General features: G+C 38.9%; 1 protein-coding gene across 1 annotated transcript; it reads right to left on the reverse strand.

Moving 5' to 3' along the window:
• Window positions 1-4562: 4562 nt before the first annotated feature.
• Window positions 4563-23225, reverse strand: LOC103758838 (fibrillin-2). The gene is given in 14 exon segments (XM_008925128.1): window positions 4563-4668; window positions 4670-4923; window positions 6406-6426; window positions 7133-7292; window positions 8568-8799; window positions 10887-11006; window positions 12429-12557; window positions 13207-13323; window positions 13476-13598; window positions 14156-14281; window positions 14957-15027; window positions 15029-15164; window positions 18860-18985; window positions 23054-23225. Coding segments are annotated over 14 exon segments (1893 nt in total).
• Between the last annotated feature and the right edge of the window lie 37 nt (window positions 23226-23262).

The raw sequence follows: 23262 nt of genomic DNA on the forward strand, positions 1-23262 counted from the left end.
CCTTTATAGTAAAGGGATAAGGCTTTTTTTGTATATTAAACTTAGTGTGTGGTAAGTTAACACAGGTATTTTCTAATGATAGTGTCTTGTTTTAAAAAAAAGGCTACAAAAATCTAAAAAGTGTGCACAGCACGTGCAAATAGTCACTGTTTACCAATAAAATTCTCCAGAACTTGTAGCCTCAGAGCTCTGAGTCATTAGTGAGTGTTGCTACTATTTTCTTTCCTCTTTTGAGAGCTGGCAACAAAGGATAATATGCTTTACTGAGTTAAGTCTGTTGACTTTTCTTGCAATAAATGCTTCCTGGAAAGCTCCTATTTTGGACAGAGAGTAGCCTTCTTGGAAACTGGCTGAGTTTTTAAGTCCTAAAGTCAGTTATCATACCTCTAGAGGTCTTTTTGTTTCTGTAGCTGTCAGTCCTTTTACCCAGAAGCAGCTTTGAATTGTATCTGAAGATAATGCCAAGTAAGTCTGGTTACAGAGAGTTTCATGTTGTTTTGTCTAATTTGATGCACTACTAAATGTCATATAAACCTGAGAATGTATGCAGGTTTGTGGTGGTTTGACCTTGGCTGGATGCCGGACGCCTACCAGGGCTGCTCTGTCACTTCCTTCCTCAAGTGGACAGGGGAGAGAAAATACAGCAAAAGGTTCATGAGTTGAGAGAAGAACAGGGATAGATCACTCACCAAATACTGTCACAGGCAAAACAGACTCAACTGGGGGTATTGATTGAATTTGTTACTAACAAAATCAGAGTAGGAGAATGAGAAACAAAATAAATCTTAAAAATACCTTCCCTTCACCCTCCCTCCTTCCCAGGCTCTCCCTCCTTCCTCCAAGTGTGCAAGGAGACAGAAATAGGGGTCACAGTCAGATCGTCACAGGTTGTTTCTGCTGCTGCTCAGGGAGAGGAGCTGACTCCTTCCCCTGCTCCCCATGGGGTTCCTCCCAGATGAGACAGTCCTTCAAGCACTTTCATTAATTATGAAACAAATTACAATGCCATAATTTCTATTTTGTTTCTTGAGAGAAATTTAAGTGTATGAGTCCTTAAAAAACTTGTATTTCCTTTATTAATTTATTAATATTTTAGGGAAGAGTGATGCAGGAGGGTGGCAGAAGTATGTTAGCCTGGGGCTTTGACAGCATGGGAAAGAGGAGTTTTATGCTGAAAAAGAATAAGTCTCTAACACTAGGGAAACTCATTGTTACCATGTCCAATAACTGGAACCTTAGACCCTCGACTTGACTTTTAATGCAATTAACTTGTGAAGTGCCACTCCTACAAAAGAACCCCAACAGAGTATATAGGGCTAATTCTGCTCATCCAGACTGATTCTGTCTTCTATTATACTCCGAAACTAAAGAGTACAACTAAACCAAGCATTTTTCATCTTAATTTGGTGGTTAAACCAATGTGTCCAATTTCCCTTTCTCTGGCTGTTACCAGTGTGACAAAAACACACAATCAGTATTGGCTATTATTGTCTCAGTTTGAAGAGACTGGAATGTTTGCTAAAGAGGATGAGTTATGAGACAGACCAAACTCCTCTCTCTCAGCAATTGTAAATTCAAAAATTAAGGGGCTTTAATCGAGGAAATGTGGAAAAAAAGGAAGAAATAACAACTCTTTATTAAAACATGTATGTATGTTGGCAAGAACAGTAACAGAACATAAAACCAGCTACCCAACAGTCCTGTGCCCAGCAGTCCCCTTCAAACAAAAGAAAGCCTGAACACTTCTCTGTCCTTCAGCGCATCCTCACCGTGGCCTGCAGGGGGCGCTGTTGGGTCACTGGAGGAGCAGAGCCTGCAGTGCTCGGTGTTGGCCTGCAGGGGGCGCTGTCGGGCTCTGCGGTCACCATGAGGGAAGGGGCTCTGGGGGGGTCTCGGATCGCGGGAGAAGCTGAGGAGAAAATGGGGACCCTTCCCTCAATGGGAGAAGGGCAGAAGGAAAAGCAGTCCACCCCCACAGGACTCACTGTTGTTCTCAGATGTCGGCACCTCAAGGCTCCTCCTTTTCTCCCAATGAGCACAGAGGCTCTCCGATGAAAATGCAGCAGGTCTGGGCTGGAGACAAAAGACAGCTCACAGGCAAATTGAGGCCAGCAGTCAGGGCTTGACCAGGACAAGAAACCAGAAAGACACACCTCCAGGCCTTCTCTCCAAATGCACGCCCGCAGACCCCCGTCTCCGTCCGAGAGAGAGAACTCAGCAGTCCGATCTCTCCCCCCTGAGGAGTGCCAGCAGCCCCCCCAGAACTCCTCCCTACCTTTCCCCCAGCCTCCGATGGGCCATTCGTTAGGAATGCAGCTTGACTGGCTAGACCTTTTGTAATGCTAATTGCCTCCCTTTCCATTCAAACTCCATCTTTCCTACAGTGGGGGCAGGGGGAAGAAAAATTCTCCTGGATTTCTAACCTACAACAATTACTTAAAAGCAATCACCCGTTTAACTCTGAATAGAATAAAAGGGCACTATATTATCTTATGTCTTTGTGGAAACCCTGCATACTTTAGGGAAAAAAAAAAACAAAACAAAACATTTTTTGTGTTATTTGACTGTGTACCTAATGAAGCAACTGCTAGCAAGCAAAACTACCTTTATTGATGGTCTTTAGAGAATTCTGCTGCTCAGGTGGGATGGAGATTTTACACTCCTACTCTTAAACGTATGCAGACTTTTTTTCAGAGCTGAATTATCCAACTTAAATTGTGATGGTCCTTCAGCACTCAATTAATGGACAAGCACAATGTTCTGCAAGGCCAACCCACCTGAACCTGATATTTGACAGATTCTTAGAGAGGCAGTTTTAACTTCCGAAGGACATTTTAACTCCTGTGTTTCAGCTGTGTCATGAGAGGGAAACTGAGTCAACAAATAGTGTATAACCTTAAATATGAATGAAGAAGTGTTTGCACCGTAACACCCTGTTTTCCTGCTCTGAATCTTTCAGATTTACTATTAGATGGCTTATTTTGTATAAAGAATACAGATATTTTAACAAATAAAAACTAACCCAAAATAAGCTTTATTGCAATTATTGTATTGTCTTACTGATACAGACATTCAGGAAAAACATTTTTTTCTTACAACATTTGATTAAAAATGTAGGAAGTTTCTTTTCCTTTTCAAAATCCCCATACTCAACGAGAGAAAAGAAAAATCACTGAGTTTAACTTCATATAATCTTTGGTCAGCACCTACATGAAACCGAAACAAATCTTGAATCAGCATGTGCTTTGGCTATTTCACATATGAGATTATGTTACATGACTTAGTTACAGGCACCAGCTGTCAAAAAAAAAGAAGCACCATTGAGACCTACACTTAACGCATAATGGTACGAAACTTAAAACAGAAAAGAAATTACTACAGTAAACTAAAACTCAACTGATTGTACAGTCACCCTTCTTACAAAATAAGTTCTGATAAAATGAGGCATACGGTGTATGACTACATCATTAACGAAATTTCTAACAAATGAACTTCAAAACCACTTTTTCCTTGGTCTGTGCTGCATAATTAGTTTGCACACATGGCACTCCTGAAACAGCTCTCAGGTTTTAGCAAATGCACCATCATTTCCAGACAGCACCAAACAGTATGAAAACATTGTGTGCTCCCTTCAGAGAGACATTTTCTTCAGCTTCCTGCAGTAATGCCAGTTTTTAGAGCATCCTTTCTGAGAGTGAGGTGTGGTTGCATGTGTGGCTCTTTGAGGTCACTGGAGGAAAGTACAGTACAATTTGGTTCTGCAATTCTAATGGTATTAAAAATAGACAAGGTATTTTGTTACAGGGGTTGTGGCTCTTCCACTATTTGCTGTGGCTTATGTGAAACATGATCTCTGCAGAGACTGATACTGTAACACTTGTCCTCTATGACTCTCTTTCATTTTTCCCTTTTTTTAAATACTCAAAGTTTTTCAAGAGCATTTTAGAATATTCAGAAGATGTACTACAGTGATATTTCAGCTCTGATACATTTTAATATTACTTATATACTATTTGGATGACTGGCCCAAAAAGGAAACATCTTTCAAATCTGTTTTTTTAGGAAAGTACCTCTAAAATGCTATAGCTCAAATGTATAAATCTAAATAAAACCAAGCAATTTCCCCCCCTTTTTTACATAATTTGTTATTTTCTCCATATATTACTGCATTAAAAATAAATAACCTCTATTTTTTTAATTAGGAACGATAGCAAAATACCCAAAGTGTTACAGACTGCTAACAGGAAAAAAAAGAGCTCACATTTTTGTGCCATTTAGTGCCATATGATGACTTCTTGAACTTTAGCACTTTAATATACTTTAGCTGAGGTTATATGAAAGATACAGTAAACATGATTGCCCTTGTAATAGAAGTTTTGGCAGTGGCCTTTTGAGTTATCCTCCTGAAAGGGTGGTTCTGCAGTCTTGGCAGGGGGGGAAGAAAGGGCTCTTCCTCCCCTGGAGTTCAGTGGCTTTTCAAAACTTTGGAAAAGCAGATATTGTCTGGTGGGTAGAAAGGAGAGCAGAAGTGACTAAAGGACTGGGCTTAGTCTGGAACATGGCTAATAGAGCCACAGCCTCATCCTGAGCACTGCCTCCAGCACTGCCCCCAGGAGGTAGCTGTCCTTATTGCTCTCTTCCAGTTTCTTTAGCTCCTTCTTCTGGTGATGGAATGCTGGTGATTTCCAGTGTGTGAATGCCAGGCACTGACTTCCTCTTTGCCGTGTGCAAGTAGCTCAGCCCACCCCTTTGGTGGATCCTGAAGATCCCATCATCGTTTCCGTGAGAGATGATGTAACACACATGGTGGGTGGGAGGCTTGATGGCTGGCAGGAGTTCCAGGATATGCTCCTTGTGATCCAGCCTGGAAATATTGACCCTGATCCTCACAGGACTATCCATGTCCAGACTTCCCAACTTAGTCTGCTCCATCTGAAGCAAAGGAGGAGAGAATGTTTAGAGCAGGAGAAACAGATACTCACTTGCATTGAGAGAGGAATTGTTATGTGATAATTAGCAGCTTCTGCATTTGTCAAAATCTACCTGTGAAAGAAGCAACTGTAAATCCTTTCCACCTGGAAGAATGGCTTGTTCCATACAACACATCCAGTAAACCTTAAAGGCTTTTCACACGGGCTTAACAGGTTGAATACTGGGAGGCTCTGATTTCAAATTCTTTTGACAATCTGTTTAACTTCATGCTTGTAAAGAGCCCATATAAAGAAGCGACCTATGTTTACTACTGCAGTAAAGACTGTACAATGAGTCACAGCTTTGTTTTTATGATCCATCTCACATTTCCGAAACATATACCACGACACCATGGGAATTCCCTGAAACTTTCTCTGAGAATTCCCTGAAACTGTTTTAATGAGTCCTGCCTTCTAAAAACAAGCAGGCTCAGTATTTTGTGATGAAGAAGCACCATTTATGAAGGAAACTAAAGTAAGGAGAGAACTGCTGCATTGTCAGCCTTCTGCAGAGAGAGCCAGTGTGTCACGTTGTGCAGTTATGCCCTACTGGGACCACTGAAGGGAGCGTGGAAAAAGACACAGTACTGTGAATTTTCTGCCAAATCATTCACAATTTCTTTTTTAATTCGAGTTTCAGTAAAGTTATGCTGCAGTTGTGAGTGTGCCCAGAGGTGTTAGTTGTGAACACAGTGCAGTCCTAGGAAAGCCATTTAACAAGTAACAGCTTTTTAAAGTGCTTCTGCAAAAATCCCACATGAGTGCAACTGTGTACCAATATGTAATGCAGTTAAAAACATATGCTGAAAACAAGGAAAATTTTTGGAGAGGAGCAAGAACTGTAGTGTTTTAAATACTGAACCCTATAAATGTCAATAGTGATAACAGCTTTTCTTTTTTCACATAGTTTTATGGATGCAAAATCTGTCACTTTTACCACCCAAGCACTAGAAACTGACAAGGTTAATGTTATTAGAAAAGTGCAACAACAAGATTTAACAATTATGAACTCGATATGGAATTAACTGTGCAACAGAAAAAAAGGTTTTTCAAAATATCCACGAATTTCAGTGGTGGGCTGACCACAGAGTTCACACTAGAATTCAGGTTCAGTGGGAGTGGGTGGTAGGGAGGGACAAGGAATCCTTGTAGGAAGTTTGGATGTGTGTGGGGAAATCAAATATTTAAATTTTAAATTATATGTCCTTGAGAGAGAGAGATCCTTTAGAGCAAAAATTATAAGATTACTTTGCCAGTAGAAGAACTGGCTTTGATGGCATCATGCAAAGTAGTATGTACTAAGGCTGGAGCATCTGGATTATTTTATGCCCTTACCCTTTCAGAAAGCAGACTTTTTTCTCCGTCTTTTCAGTGTAGTTTGTGTGGGTAGCACAATTTACCAGTTTAGTTGAGGTTTTGCATTTTGCCTGTCTGCATTATACAGCTCTTTACCTACCTGTGTGTGTCCCCCCCCTCTAAACTGAGTTAGTTTTATATTACTGCATATTCCAAGACTACAGCTACAAGAGCCATCACACAGATTATGCAGCTGACAGATACACAGTATCTAAAAAAAAGTATCTAAAAGGTGCAAACAGTAGGTCTGTCCATTCATCAATATCCTATACCTTATCTTTAAAAGCCCACAAAAGGCAGTAAGAAAAAAATAAGTCTGAAGTATAGTTCTCTATCAGCCTCAGCAATTCTGCAAATATTGGACTTCAGTGTATCAGCCAGGTCATGGGCTCTAGTCCCACACAATAGTGAGCAACCATGGAACAGACACCAAGACTACAATGATCTGCAAGAGGGTCTGTTTGGCTGTCCCAGAGCATAAATGCTGTGCAATCTCTTCTTGACAGCAGAACAGACTGCAGATATGACCAGTTTCCTAGCTCTCTGTCATCATATAAAAATTATTTCCCTGAATGTATTCTGAGAACTAGATGACATACAAGCTTTAAAGACTTCATCCATTCATAGTTATTGCTGTGTTTTTTATTGTCACACTACTGCTACCAACAGGGCAGGGGAAAAAAGATTTTCACCACTGAATGTGGCCTGTTAAAAATTCCCTCTATTACTGATACTGTTGGTATCATATCTCTGGAAATACCTGAAAATGAAAGCACGTTACAGTGGTTATTTATCCCAGTACATACAGTGTCATTAGCACTTCTCTTCTTCCTGTTGTCTTTTCTGAAATAGCCATTGATTTTGCACTCATAACATGCTAGAGGGGACAAAACATTCTCTTCATCAGCATCTCCATCCAGTGGAAGGTACTGGCCTTTGTTAAATCCCATCCCTGAGACACAGTGTCTGTTGAATAAAAACATCTGTTTTAGTTACTCTTTGCAGTTTTACCAACTGTCCTGTTGAATGGAAAGTGAGTGTGTAATCTGTACCGCAGTGACTGTGTCCTCTTCCTTTCCCTTCACTCAGCAGGAGGTCTGTGCATTAATTTCCTTCACACTAGCGTGGCATATTGAACAAAATGCAACCACTGGCTGAAGGCTTGTAAGCTTTTCTAATTTTGATTTACAAGTTTTACGAAGAAACAGAAAAAGGCCAGCCTGCCCTGAACTTGAGAACTACAAAATTTACCCATTGTCATGTACTGGCACAATGCCAATTTGTGTTTAATGTTCTGGATTGATCAGTGTTACTTACAACCCTTAATTATCTCAGTACAGGTGGTAGCAGTCCTCACTGAGTAGGTTTGTGAAGGAGTTCATCTGCTGGTACTGGGGAAGAAAGCAGAACTCTTTGTTTACTGTTATATACTAGATTTAAAATGAATGTCATGTTGCATATACAGATATGTCTTTTTTTTTTTTTCTAGTTTTTGGATATTGTATGTAAAAGTAGAAAGGAGTAGAAAGGATGTCCTAGTTAGAACAGCTGGGACCAGTTCTTCACTGTGTGGGTGTAACCCAAAACTGTGTATTCTATAGCCTTCCATGCCATTTCCCAGAAACTGTTACCAATAGACCATTTACAGCAGCTGCCCAGAGCACACCTGACCCCTCAGGTTATAAGATGGGTGTTAAGAGGCCTGTGAGATAGGAGGATGCTCCTGTCCTCACACCCATTGTGGAACTCCCTGCCCTGAGGGAGGTACTGGGCATTTCTGCCCGAACCTGAGGATATATAATCTTGGGAGTCTTGGGACTTCTGCACCACTCCTGGGATCCAGAGAAGGACTGTGACCACCACTCTCAACCAGACTGAGACCACCACTCTCGACCAGACTGCAACAGTGCTCTCATCAACAGGTTTTCCCTCTCCTTTTCCTTTGGACTCAGGGGGCCCAATGAACACCACTCTGTTCATGCCCCAGGGTGTTGGGTTATACATTTGGGTTTTGTGGGTTAAAACCAATTGTTTGTCTGTATAATTATATTTATTGTATTATTTTTATTAAATTGTTATTCTGATTTATAATCTCTCTTTTGAGTTGGATTCATTTCCCCTGCTGGTTTACCTTTAAACCAGCACAAAGGACATAGCAGTTTGTCCTTCATTTGCACCTCTGCTCCTCAGACCAGCCCTCCTTAATGTGTCTCCGGTGAATGACTCTGTGAAGATACTTACCCTTGTCCAACTCTGTAATAGCCAGGTGGGCAGCCACAAAGATAACTCCCTTCAGTGTTGGAACAACCATAATTGCAGGGGTTCTTGATGGAAGAACACTCATTCACATCATGGCAGGCACTGGAGGACTGGTCAAAGGAAAACCCAGATGGGCAGGCACACTTGTAACTTCCAAGGGTGTTGTAACAAGAAGCAGAGCCACACGTGTTAGGATTGGAGCATTCATTTTCATCTGGTAAGCAAACAAAAATATATTGGTATCTTCTAATCTGACAAACATCAGGCAAGCGTGATGTAGCTAAGAAATCAGAATATCTGCAAGTCCTAGGCCTCTGCTACATCCCTAACCTCATTACCCCACAGACACTTGGTTTCTGAAGGAAAAGTCATTGCCAAAGGCCCCATATTTGTGTATCTGGGATGAAGAGGTATTTTAGCATACTGTTACTGTTAACCTTATAGTCACTCAATGTTCACCCTTCCTTCAATGTCTGTTTTGCTTAGGGGTTCTGTTTCCCGTCAGGATAGATAGGAGGGTACTGCCTTCTCATACAAGGTCCACAGAGGGGAAAATGGGCTGGAATTCCAGCCATGGTGGTGTTCCTGGGCACCTACTGATGGGGAGAAGTTTGCACATACTTTTTGTGAAACTTTCAGGCTCTGTGAGGGGAAAGCCAATTGAAGTAACCAAACAAATGCAAGAGAAAAGGAGTATCATCTTCACCTTGTGGGTTTTAAGATACAGAGAAGGTGACACCTCCAGTCAGTGTGACTGAATTTGGTTTCAGGAAGAAAAACAGCAGAGAGATTATTTGAGGACTATAATATTCAGAAACTGTAGCTGGTTTGGAGTTTTGTGAGAGCTTTTTGTTTTATGTTCTGTCACTCTCACCCCAGTCCTTTGCTTTCTTTGCTGTAAAGCAGTAATAAGTCAGGAGTGACAATGTTGGTTGGAACTTCAGAAAAACTTTCTGGTGTGCTACTTAATGTAAAATGTGTAGAATAAACTAATTTATATGTCTAGGAGCAGGATAGTAATATCAGCCTATATGAAAAGTATGGCAGTGCTTATATCCTCTGATTATATTACCATGAAAGCAAGCCTGAAAAGGTAAACATGCTGTATTGTTCTTTCTGAGCAGAACAGGATGGGAGTTTTTCACTATGTTCTAGAACAAGTAGCAGTCACAAGTATTGAGGTCATGTTGCTGAGAACACAGCTGTGCTGGGCAGGGCACATCTCCAGGATGAAGGACCACCACCTCCCTAAGATCTTGCTTTATGTGAACTTGCCACCGGCTGCCGCAAGAGAGGAGCCCCGAAGAGAAGATACAAGGACTCCCTGAAACAACATCTCAGCCTTGGCCATATTGATCACCATAACTGGTCTACTCTGGCCTCCAATCGGGAGGTCTGGAGACACACCATCTATAACGCTGCTGATACCTTTGAGAAAGCACACAGGATCACTCTTGAGGAGAAAAGACAACACAGAAAGAATCATGTCTTGCAGAATATACCACCTAGGGAGTCTTTCTGCTGTGCCTTTTGCAACCAGACATGTCTATCTTGTATTGGCCTTATTAGCCACCAGCGTGCTTGTAACAAATGTGGATAGAGCCTAGCCATGATGATGATGATGATGATGATGATGATGATGATGATTGGTTTTTATTAACAAAAAAAAAAATCCCACATTTCATTTTGTATTGCATTTAGCTGAGTTAATGAAACACAGAAAATAAATTAGCTAAATCTACCATAAAACTCCTGAGCATTTTTATTTGTCCCTGTTCCCTGCACAAATAACTAATATTGACCTTAATACTATATTTTGGAAGTAGACAACTCTTAATGGTTTTGTTGGTTTTTTTCTCACCATTCACTGTAGATGCCATTCTGTAGTATTCTCAAATTGCTAATAATGGTAATTCTTAATAGTGGAAGGTATGATTTTTAATTTTTTTTTTCTTCCCCCAGCAGAGGTATTCATGTTGATACTTTCAGGAATTCAATTAACATCCTTCATCCTCCTAAGATGGGGATTTTTCTACAAAGAAGAGAATTATAATTTAGACTTTACTAGGAAAGCTTCTTGTCTCACAGAATTTCAACAGGACAAGTGTGTTTTTTTGTTAACTCATGTCATTGATTTATGTTGGGAGTAGTAAATCTATGGAAGGAGGGCAAGGGAGATAAAAAAGATCAGTCTTTGCATACCCTTTGTTCTGTCCATTCTTGCCCTTGCCCAGTGTTGCCACTATAATCCCCATGATATCTTTGCTGCTTAAATATATTTTGTGCTGTTTGTTTCCTTACCAACACACTGATTCCACTGGTAATGCTGAATATATCCTTGTGGGCATCCACATCTGTATCCACCCAGGATGTTTTGACACCCATGCTGGCACCTATGGTTTCCATCACATTCATCCACATCTGTGTGATCAAGAGAGAATCAGAACATGAAAGAACACACAATTACACACATTGCCAAATACATTACTCACTTGGATCATAATCACTGGAACATCAGAATTTTTTTTGCCTCAGCTGATCCATCATATTAGAGAACTACACAGGGCCGAGCTTTCAGTTTCCTGGAACATACCGAGGTGTTGGAATGCTAAATTTGGATGTCTTTCCAACCAAAAAGAAAAAGCCGTCTAAAAACTCTCTGAGGTGTTAATTAAGGAGAAAGCCCTAGCTCAACTTCCCCAAATGTAAAAACTCAGACATCTGAAACTGTGTCCACTATAAGAAATAAGCAGATTGTAAGCAACCAAATTTGTCAGGTATAGTATGCAATTCTAGTAGAAAATAAAAAAAATCATGTATGGTATCACAGATTGTAAGTTACATTCCATTGTCCACAGCTGGAAAGAAATTTAATGGAATTGTAATGTCCCAGAGGCTGAGGTGTAGAAAACCATTGTGCCAAGAACTGAAAGCTGTCACTTTTATCAGCAATGCCATATAGAGCAATTTTGATGTGCTAGTTGTTTACATATCTTGTGAATGCTTTGATATATATAATTTTTGTGTTTCATAGGCACACAAAGGTATATGTACTTCATGACAACAAAGTAATCTAACAGGAGATAAATCTTTCTGAACCTTCTAGCTGCATATATCCTGCACTGCTATTCTAGAAATAGGCTCTATATATCAATTCCTATTTTAAACGCTGTATCAGAGTAGCTGCTATTTTGAGATCTCACAAATTTGTTAATGTATACCCCTGCATTTCTAATTCTCAGCAGTCAGATGGCCTAGTACTGCCATTTATTTTCTTCTTTGCTCAATACCTAAGGCCTACTGAAGAGTCTGTAGGTCTCAAATAGAGATTTCCCGACTGAGGCTCCCTTTTGGGCCAATACAGGGAGATGAAGCTCATCAATATAATTTGCATTTTGACTGTAATGGACTACCCTTCTGAGTATAGAGAATTAGCCTTTTGAATGTGTATCTTTGTGGTAGGATACCTAGAGAATTTAGAATCTAATCTTGGATACCTTCAGGTAGACAATTACAATTAGCTGAAAAATTGCAGACAGACTGTTTAGAAGTATAGAGACAAAAATAAAAAAAACCCAACTACTAGACTTTTAGGTGCATAAACCTACGTGAAGTTGAAATGGCGGGCTGAAAACAATTGTTCAAGAGTTCGGCTAAAAAGTGCCTTTTATTCTAATTTGTGTAAAAATTACTCAGGCAGTCATGTTCTTCCATATCCTTACACCATGCTTAAAATTACTCAAATGCTTTCCAATTACTTTCTGGTGCTCTGACATCAAATGATCCACTAGACATAGAAGTAAGGATTTGCACCATAAAAAATATTTGACCATTGCTAGTTACCTTCACAGTTTAGTCCAGTTGAATCTAGAGAAAATGCCCTTTGACACTCACAGGTAAAACTTCCAGGAGTGTTTTGGCAAATTCCTTTTGATCCACAAAGTGATGGATGAGAACCACATTCATTGTTATCTTAAAAACACAGAGGAGAGAGAAGAAGGTTGGTTTAACCTGTGGCATTATTTTAGACATGTTTATATAACAAGTTCTTAAGAGTCTGAAATCCACAGAGATGCAATATTTTATTTTGTAGCTTTTCATTTTTAAATGTCAGATGACCTGAAAAGTCATGCAGAGCTAGGAGTAATTAATAAATTGGAAGTGCAAGCTGTAATTCAGTTATGATATGAAAGACCAGTCATGTAATTGCTGATATTGGAAAAATGTTGCACTTCTGTGTTAGCTGAACTAAAATAGTTTCAGTTGGCAAGATTCATACAGATGCTTAAGATCTAAAGACATCTGTATCTATTAAGAAAGAAAATGCAGTCTGGTACATTTTAAATGAGATTTTAATAATTCACCCTTTTGTCTCCATGTGGTGATACTTAGAACATAATAACATGTATTAAATACGGACAACTGTTTACTAACCAAGAAAATTCAGACAGTGGACAGACTGGATAGACTGATTTTTTTTTAAGCTATAATTGTTGCTTTTCAAAATCTGTTTTCTGAATTCCTGATACTATTGCTCTGTATAAAGAGCAAAAGAAATAACAGAGTTGAGAATGTTGTTCTTACAGAAAAACCTATGAAAGAAAACCAATGTTTTTCTTACCAATACAACCTTTGTGATGTTGTGTAAAACCAGGTGGACATTTGCATGTGAAGCCTCCAAGGGTATTGACACAGAGAAACTGACAATTGTGTTGTTTGGTTTGACATTCATCAAGATCTGAAAGTAAGAGATGGTGTTGTCTTAAGAAAAGTCAACAAAAAAAGAGGCACATTTAGTCTAATTTGATAAAAAAATTACACTTCAAAACTATTTGCTTTTAAGCCAAGTTGAAACCAAATAAAAAAGTTACTGTGTATAACCTTCTTTACCTTTACATGTCTTTCCATCTTCCTGAAGGATGTAGCCCTGAGGGCATGAGCACTGGTAGCTCCCTTCTGAGTTCTTGCAGATAAAATTGCATGGTCTAGGAGACTGGGAGCACTTATCAATGTCTGAAGGGAGAAATTATTAAGTATCTGTTGTACTGAATTCCTCAACAGAAGGATATCTGCTGGACAGCAATACATTTAACAAATGTTCACAGAAAAAGCCTCTGATTCACACTTGTTCAGAGTTTCTATTCCTTTCTCTATGTTGCTGCGGAGTTTATATGGGTTTGCCTCTACCATGAAAAACTGTCCTGAGTTTTTTCATGTAAGGAACTAGTATTTTTTTTGGCATACTATGGTATATTTATACGTGTTAACCAGCAAAAAAGTGGGAAAATGTAGACCAAAGTCATGAGCTGGTTTGTCAGTTAATGTGGTTATACAACTGATCTGTACAACTTCAGTGATCATTCTACTGCAGGAATATTGCCAATAGAGTTCATTTCTCTATTTCCCCAAATCAAACGCAAAACCAGAAGTGCATGTTAGGAAAAGAAGGACAGAAACGAGATAAAACAGAAAAAGAGAAAAAAATGGTTTGCTACAAAGGTTTACAGAGGTTGATACATCACTATGTAAAAACCAAATAAATCTCTGGTAACTAAGACACTGAATCTTACCATCACAAGATGTGCCACCGATGTCAGTGGTGCGACCAGCTTTGCAGAAACATCGGAAGGAGCCCATTGTGTTAATACACTGTCCATTTCTGCACGGATTTCGCATGACCTTACATTCATCAATATCTGTACAGAAAATAATAAACATGTCACCTCTCAATTTTAAATTCAGCGTTTTTCCTCTTCCATTTTTGCAGAGTTCCTTATCACGGTGCTTCTGATAGGAGCTTTACCCCTTTTCCCTCTTTAAAAATGGATTCGAATCCAAAGCCAAACATCCTTCAAACTTTCATTACTCTTGTTTGTATCAAAACCTTCCTGCTATTTCTTTGTGTACTCAGGTCCCAGTTTTACTAACTCAAAATACAAACCCCACAGAAGTGAATTTTCTTATGACTGCTCATGTGGTCATAAAATTTTCACAACTAAAAAATGTACATTAGCTTCTGCTTCCTCTGAGGAAACAGTACCTGCAAAGTATTGTGAGAGTGTTGTTAGAACAACAGTTGTTGCTTTTGCCATGTATGCAACTTTTCAGCACACAAAAGCTTTGGGATAATTTCTAGCTTTTAGTTACTGTGGTATCTCCTACTTTAGAGATTCCAATCCTGAACATTCTGCACAGCCGTTCTGGTCGCAGCTACTGTTGAAATGTGGTTTTAATATCTGGTCGCTGAGCAGTATTTGAAATATCAAACTCAACAGAAAATTCTTCAAAGGAACTTCAAAGAGAATCCTTCATTCTCTTAAATATGTGAGCATATTCTTTTCCCCTTTTTTGCCTCTTTGCCCTGCCAATACCTCTTCCATCTGTGGTATAGCCTGGTCCGTGGGGACAGAGTTTCTTGTACTGGTTCTGGGCAGCGGGCATTGCACTGCATACACTGGTTCCCCCAGCCCTGGCCTCCATCACAGCAGCACTCAGATTTAGTGACAAGATTCTGGCTGCTGGAAGCCATCTGACACATTGTTTGTAGAACTTCAGCAAAGCAAAACCTTTGGTGATTATCTGTGAGGAAGAAGGAAAGAGATTAAAACAGAGAAGAATAGAAAATTATGCACCTGATGTATTACTGTGGCTCTCCGTCAACACATGCAAGCACTACAAGATTACTGGCTATCATGAAGACTGTCTTGATTTAACCTTTCAGATTTTTTTTTTGTATGCTGCAATTCCAAATATATTCAAGACATTCCTAATGTTCAGTACCTGCATGAGCTGGATAAGAGTTTTACTTCTAGGGAAGTTGAGCCCTGGGGCATATCTGATGATAGTAAGACTGGCTCAACAGTAAAACAGGCTGTGGGCCAAACTGAGCTTCCACTTAGGCTGCCCATGCTTTTACTTGGAGTGGGGTTAGAAGTCTGTTCTGTTTGTTTGTTTTACTGGACAAAATAACATCTGATCATCTCTAATTACCCTGATGCGGTTTAAATAATAAAATCCTCGTCACTAAAAAGTGTATATGCAAGTCAGTCCTTTTTCTGTGGTTGTCCTAGTCTTTGTTGTGGGGGGAAAAAAAAATTATGGTCCTACTGTTGATCCGTCCTTGTCTAATTCTATTTTATTTTTTAAGCCTTGTCAATACTTGTCAATAATGAAAGGGAAGCAAAGTTTGAAAGTCATGGAGCTGCTACAGGTTTCCTTCAAACAGGCAGCTGAGGAGAGCAGAGATCCCAGTTTCCAGTGCTAATGGAAACTGCAAATCTTGTGGAAATCATATCTTGTAAATAGGCTATGTCATGTCTTATTTGTTAATTAAAATGGAGACATTATCAAATATGGTCTGAAAATGCTTAAATTTTTAAATGAAAGATTAGCTCTGGAAGATAACATTCTAAAAATGAACAGAATTTCATTCCTACAAAGATAGTGAAAACTCAATAAATTGTAGATCGAAACTTTTAGGCCAAAAAAAGTGAAGGGTTTGGGGTTTTCTTTTGTTTAGTTAAAACATCCCATTAGTGCACTGGATTTGGTACAATGTAATAGCCTTTTCCCAAGTTTTTCAGCTCTGTGTCCAATAGAGATCATGAGAGCCCATGTGCCTTGAATCCTCTCATGACTTTCCCAGTAGTGGAAGGAGTCATCCTGACTACAGTGGAAAGTCTATAAATTGGGAAAAATTTATAATGTGGCTTCTTACTAATTTATAATAAGGCTTCTTACTAATGAGGAGCCTGGAGCTGGATTAATTTTAAAGTTCATATTTTCCCAAATGGCTTAAGTTATCCAGTTACATCTCTACACGAGGGCAGACACACAGAGTTACACATGCAAGTTGTGCCCATGTGCTTTGGAAATCCTTTAAACCCTCTTTACTGATATAAAATTGCCATTAATTTCTGAATGGTTAGTTCATGTAAACTGTAATCTAAGGCTCAAAACAAATCTGAGAAACCTTTTTACTGATGACTTAAAAAAAAAATGAAAAAAAAAGAAACACAGGAATATAAAGCAAGCAAATAGCCCAGCAAAGCAAGTTTATTGCTTAGCATAGCTCTATGAAAAAAGCACAAAATGAACTTTCACACTTATTCTAACAATAGCTATTTTTTTTCTAGGAAGAACAGAAGAAAAACCTCTAACTCACAGAATACATCTGGATGCTTAAGGGCAGAGGATATAGCAGGGGATCTCAAATCTCTCCTTAAATAAGAGAACTGCTGTTATAATAAAGAAGGTCTGAACAGTTAGTGTAAGATTTCAGCATTTACCTCTGAACACTGGAGCCTTAACTAGTTACTGACTGCAACTTTGATTTTGTCCTTTGTAGCCACTGAGTAACACTCGATCTGGTTCCATACCTAAAGAAGAGAAAGGAGCGAGCAGAGTACTTCATACCACACCATTTCTACACAATGTTTTAAATAAAAAACTTCATAAAAATAATGCAGTGTCTATTAAATAATTTCTCTGTACACAGTTTCTAACTCATAGGACACCAATTCCTTACATCCTTCCCAATTCATATATGTATTATATAAATGATGTAACTTCACTCAAATGGCCAGTCCCACTAGAAGTATAATTGTTTGAAGGACTAGTTATAGTTATATCCTATAAATCTAATACTGAGTGATTATGAACACTTAATTAAACAAACAAGCATGAATAAAGCTATGGCTTGGCTTTCATTCTCTGCTCCACTGTTGGATAATGGTATTATCCTGGTGTAATTTTGGCAGTACTATCGGGCTGTGAAGCTTGGGGAAATGGACAAACAACAGTTTCATGATGTCTTTTTTACCCAGAAAATTTGGTACAAACTGGGTAGGGCAAATTGTATTTGCATAATTCCCTGTGTGGAATTATCTGACCAGGGAAGCTAATGGGGAAGCCGTGATCAGGGAGTAATTTCTGCCACAGACCGAAGTGGTAGGGGCTTAGAAGAAACAAAGCCAGAGCATATGACCTGTTCTGCAGTAGGCTGCCAACAAAACAGGAAATGAAACCCACTGATTACTGAACCATGAAATAATAGCAAATATTTCAGTCTGCAGATAATGTTTCACTTCTACTATGCATGGTCCCACAAGCATCACAGATTTTTAAGCAGATCTGTCTTAAAAATATATTCACCTTTTCCTATAGATACTATCAGGGAGAAATGCCAAACAGCATTTTCAAAAATTAAAGCAGAGCTTTACATAGGTTAAAGAAGTAGAATGCAAAGAATTAACTCTTAATTACTGTTTTCAGAAGAAAGGAAACATATCACTAAGTTCTCCTTTTGGCATCAAAGGTGGATAGCACATGCCAGGCAAAAAAACAACATATACAAAATGACCTGCATTTTTTTGGATCTTTAGGAGAACAACTATTTTATGTATTTGAACTGCATCCTTGCCTGAGAGGAGCTCCTTCACATGGAGCTCTCCTAGGGTTAACAGCAGAAAAACCCTGAGCACTGCCAGGGGCAGATTACAGATATCAGAACAGGAACTTCATTTATTGAACTCCTACTGTCCATCATAACAGATATCCAGATGCTGTCTGCTTTGATGAGATATTGTATTAAAAATGCATTTTTTGAGAGGGGGATGGACTTCCACCTCAACTGGTTTGGGTAAAAGCACTTTTACCTGACTCCTGCTGTACCAAGTCTCATGGACTAATAACAAATACACCATGGATAAGAGAATCAAAAATGCAAGTGCACTTCTTGGTAAGTAACTATGGATAGATAGAACAGATTATAGGAATGGATACACAGTGAAGAGCTGCCTCTGAGAAAGAGCCACAAACAGGCTGAGAGCCTGTGGGTAAAAATCGAAGACTAGACCAACAAGGGACGCCTGGTATTTGGGGTCTACTCGAGCCATCTCCAGGAAGGTCTAGAAAAATGGACTGCACAAAGCAACTAATTTTATCACCAGGGTGGGGAAAACTTATCTATAAAAATATTCCCCCACAAAGGCCAGGCAGTACCTCCAGGATTCTGGACATCCCATCACCAATGCAAGAGCCAGGATTGGTGATTCCTCCCTCCCTCCCTCCTCCCTCCCTCCCTCTGTCCCTCTCTTTCTTTCTCCCTTTCTCCCTCCCTGTGAAGAGGAAACAAAAAGCACAGCTCAATGATGTTATGTCTGTCCAAATCAAACAACTGCAACTATTCAAGTATTCAGTAATGTTCATTACTAAAGTGCTCTAATGCTTTACATGACCACTTTTTAGGTATGTTCCCTTACAACATCACTTACCATCACATTTTTGAGTTTCCTCGTTCTGTTTGTGACCAACAGGACACTTGCACTCATAAGAACCTACTGAATTAATGCAGCGTCCTCCTTGGCAGACTCCAGGGATAGCCTGGCATTCATCAACATCTACAAAGACAAAACCCCAAATGATTACTTGGCATAAGATATATAAGTCACTTTCAGTAACTTCCTGCTGTATTTTATTAAGCGCTACATCCAGTTCAAATTACGTTGGGGTTTTTTTGTTCCCCACCCTCATTTGCTTATACTGTGTGGTGTTCCCAGTTGACATCTGGCAAGAATACAGCACTCTTTTTCAGGAGGATGTTCATTATCTCAAAGCCCTTACAAGGCACTAAAATTCCACCTGAGTTTGTGGATTATAGTCCTTCTTCAGTTTTTATTTCTCCTGGTGTTTGTGCTATAGATAAAGCCTTGTCCATTCACGCACTTTTTCGTTTAAGCAACTATAATTTCCCACAGTCAAGGAAGAAGGCAAGGGTTTTTTGCAATTTTTTTTAATCACTGGACTTGGGTTTAAGTACATTTGCTGGAGTAGTTTGCACTTAGTTCCTGGATCTATGCTGACTTACCACACTATTGTGTCCAAATGCAACAGTTAGACTGTAAATGAATTAAGGACTTCACCAAAGGCATAAACTTTCTATATTTTTTTCTTCTAAATAACTAATGCTTGGTGCTACTTGTTTACTTGGAAAGCAAACATTTCATCTCTAAAGTATTTTAAGGAATGGGGACTGGACTAGATGATTTCCAGAAGTTCCTTCCAACCCTAATTTTTCTGTGATTCTGTGGATCTTGACATGACTTAACAGCATCTAGACAGAAGATGGGTCCATCATTTATAGATACACAGCCCACCCAGCAGCTCCCTTCTGAGTAAAAACATATGGTGTTTGTCTTTTGACCCTTGGGCCTCAAAATGCATTTATCACATAGAGGATACCTGTGCCTCATGTCACTTATTAATGCTTATTTAATTAAGTTTACTGTGCCAGCAGATCGCTGTCAAAAGAAAACCCACTGTGTATCTGACACAGTTTTATAAGTCGAAGACATCAAGAAATAGTAAATTAACAGCGGTAGCAGCAGGCAATGAATACTTTCCAGAAACAGAAAAAGTATCACTGGAGCCTTGAGGTGACCAAAATTTTAAGATCTATTGATTCCATTAATTTCTTTCAATTCTTTTAAAAAAAGACAAATGGATGCTGATCTTTCTAAAATCGAAAAGCCAATCCAAATTATGTATTGCTATGCAGTGCCTCTCCAGTGAAGAAAATAGAAATGGTATCACTATGAAAGGTGAAATTTTTGAATCACAAGCACTCTCTTGCTTTTTTCTGCTAATAGCAATCTTAATGTAATCTTGTATGTTAATTATTCTACATCATATTTAAATGTAAAGATAATAAGCATATTCAGCTTTATTGTTAGCTTAAAAACATATATACACACTGCAAGTCTGATGCCTTTTTTTTTGTTTTTTGTTTTTTTTTTTTTTATTTGGCAGTATCACCTTTTGCTGAAAACACAAGTTTGTTTCAATATATCACTGGTGTTTTGGAAGGGAAAAAAGTCCAAAAGAACAAAAGTATTTTATTAAAAGGGCATGTTTTATCAGTTGCTTCCTAAATGCCGTTTTAAGACATAAGAATATTTTTTCTGAAAATACAACCAATTTGAAATGAAGCATAGTCTTATTTATTTTTTTGTAGCTTTGACAGTCAGGTTAAGTCATACAGGAGTTTTAGAATTATTAATTATCCATTTCCTCACACTTTGAAACCCCCATCACATTAACAGAATAAACTTTTTGTCATAAATAGAAAATTATACTAATAACTCTTTAGATACAGTCCTGCATACGAAGGTTCAATATGCTACAGATTAGGTAGAATGTTTCCATGTGTTCACAGTCTAATACCTGGTAAGTGAAAAAAAAATGGTTTTGTGCTTTTGCAGAGTTTTCTCTGCAAAATGCTTGTGGGATTTGCACAGCAGAGCTGAAAGGCAAATCCTCATCAGAGCATTTTCTCAGGGACCCACAAGCTGTACCCTCATTTTTGAGTGTGAAATGGTGCAAAACAATTTGTCAAAGTAAGTGACATGCTGCTCTCTTCTGATTAAATTTGATCTAGGAGTAGCTGCACTTGCAGTGAAAGAAGAGATGTGAGAAAAACACTAAACGGACTAAAAATGGGGCTTGGCAAGTGGATGGATGAACCCTCTACTGCCTGGCAAATACAGCATCCCACATCAAAGCAAGAGATATGGAGAGCCTGAATAAAAGCAACTTGAATTGCATCTGTGTATTTTAGGGTAATAGTGAAGAGTGGCATATAATGCAAGTAGCAGATTTAAAGCATGCAGGGCACGCTTCTCCTGTAATTAAGCCATGAAACTTCTTGCTGCCCAGTTTTGTGCCACACTGAGCTTTTCAAATATTCAAAAACAATCCAAGCCCCAGAAAGAGAAGTACCGTGGAGAGTTATCAAACACAACCAAATGTTCAGGAAGTGTCTGAGCTGCAAACTGCTGGATGTGCTGCAAAAGTATCACATGCATGCCTTTGTCTGATGCCCTCTCCTAGGTATCTCTCACTGGCAACTACCACTGACTAATTTCTGGCATCTTCAGTGCTCACCTTACTGAAGGATTTCTCCTCTAAGTGCAAAATATGAATGGCAAGTAGATACTAGGTGTTTCTCAGACCTACAAGGTTCAAAAGGTTCAAAAATAAGATATGATCATGCAGAAATATGTACACGTTGAGCCATTTGTCTGATTAGTGTGACTATTTTGATCATAACTTCCTTACTGATTATTTCACACCAAACTGACATGAAACGTTGTTCCAGCTGTAAATCAGCTGAAAATCTGACTGCTTTTCCAAACTATCACAAAAAACCCCAACCAACAAACCACTAACTAAAAAAAAAACCTAAAAAACCAACTAACTGGCATCCTTTAAAATGTAATTTCTTCAAATGCATTGTAAAATACCCCTGGTATAAAACATTTTTAAATGCAGTCAGTTTATGAAGACCACATTTGTTTCTGTACTGAAATATTTTATTCGTACTCCTTTAAACACTCATGAATGATACTAAAATTTAAAATTATACAAATTGTGTCACATTTTAATACCTGTCAAATTCAGTGCATTTTTGTGCATAATGTATGAAACAGGATGATCTACTATTAATGTTTGTAGGCAAACCTCTTCATACCAAAAACAAAAAAAGGGAAGATTTTTGGCAAGTAATGTTGTGAGCCCACAGATGGATTTTGATATGTAATAGAGAAGAAGAGCAGTTTAGTGGGAAAAGGTTTTGAATATTCATGTTAAATACATCATGAAGACTTGATCATTTTTATACAGCTGACAGCATTCATTTTAAGGCTGAATTTTTAATACTGTTCTACTGGTCCTACATGACCATTTCTGACCAGCTCCTGTGATACAACATTTTCCATCACACAGACTCCTATGATTGATTAGGTAACTTAACAAGACACACTTGGCAACTAAAAAGGAAGCGAAGGACAGCTCTAAATGAAAGAAGAAGAAAAAAAGCATGTTTAATGCAGGAATCTAGGCTTAGTAGCTTTTAGCAAAATTCCAGTTTCCACCAGTACTGCTATCATGTCCATTTTAAGCACATTCTCATTTTCCTCCGGCTGGAACAGCAGAAGCAGCTCTTTTCCAAAAGCAAGACTCCAAGGTTTGCACACACACATTTTAATATAATTGATATTACATCAGTTATAAGGAGATAAAATATTTTTATAGTATTGGTATAGCATTATCTGGAGACCATAAAGCTCTTTTTTCTGATATAAAAAGAAGATAATTTCTCTATGAGAGAATTTTACAACCCCTCTCTATGAGAGAAGTTATCCTTTATGTTACATGTTTATATATGCTTGGATGTTTATACACGTTCGTATGTTTGTGTAGTTGTATGTTTATATTTTGTATGTTTATATATGTTTGCATGTTTATATATGACTGTATATACATGTATGTAATGTGTATTTATGCTTCGCTTTACTGTACGCGACACTCAGTGCCCTGGTCTGGCTGACAGAGTGGTGTCTGGTGACAGGCTGGGCTGGATGCCCTTAGAGCTCTCTCCCACCCCAAACGACACCGATTCCCTGGAATACCACATTTTCTCAGGCTGCCACGTGACGAGGGAGCAGCGGCCATTCCTGGGGCAGGTCCTGGCAGCTGCGTGCGAGCCGCACAAACAACTCTCTCTCCGCAGCAGGGAGGGATGGAAGGCAGAAGATGCTGATTTGGGAGCGGCGTCTGGCTCTGTTTTGGCTCGTGGTCCATCCCGGCTCGGTAAGGAGGGAAGAGCACAAAGATCTTG

The sequence above is a fragment of the Manacus vitellinus genome, unplaced genomic scaffold, assembly GCF_001715985.3.
Source record: "Manacus vitellinus isolate BGI_N305 unplaced genomic scaffold, ASM171598v3 scaffold_23_pilon, whole genome shotgun sequence".
Classification (NCBI taxonomy): Eukaryota; Metazoa; Chordata; class Aves; order Passeriformes; family Pipridae; genus Manacus; species Manacus vitellinus.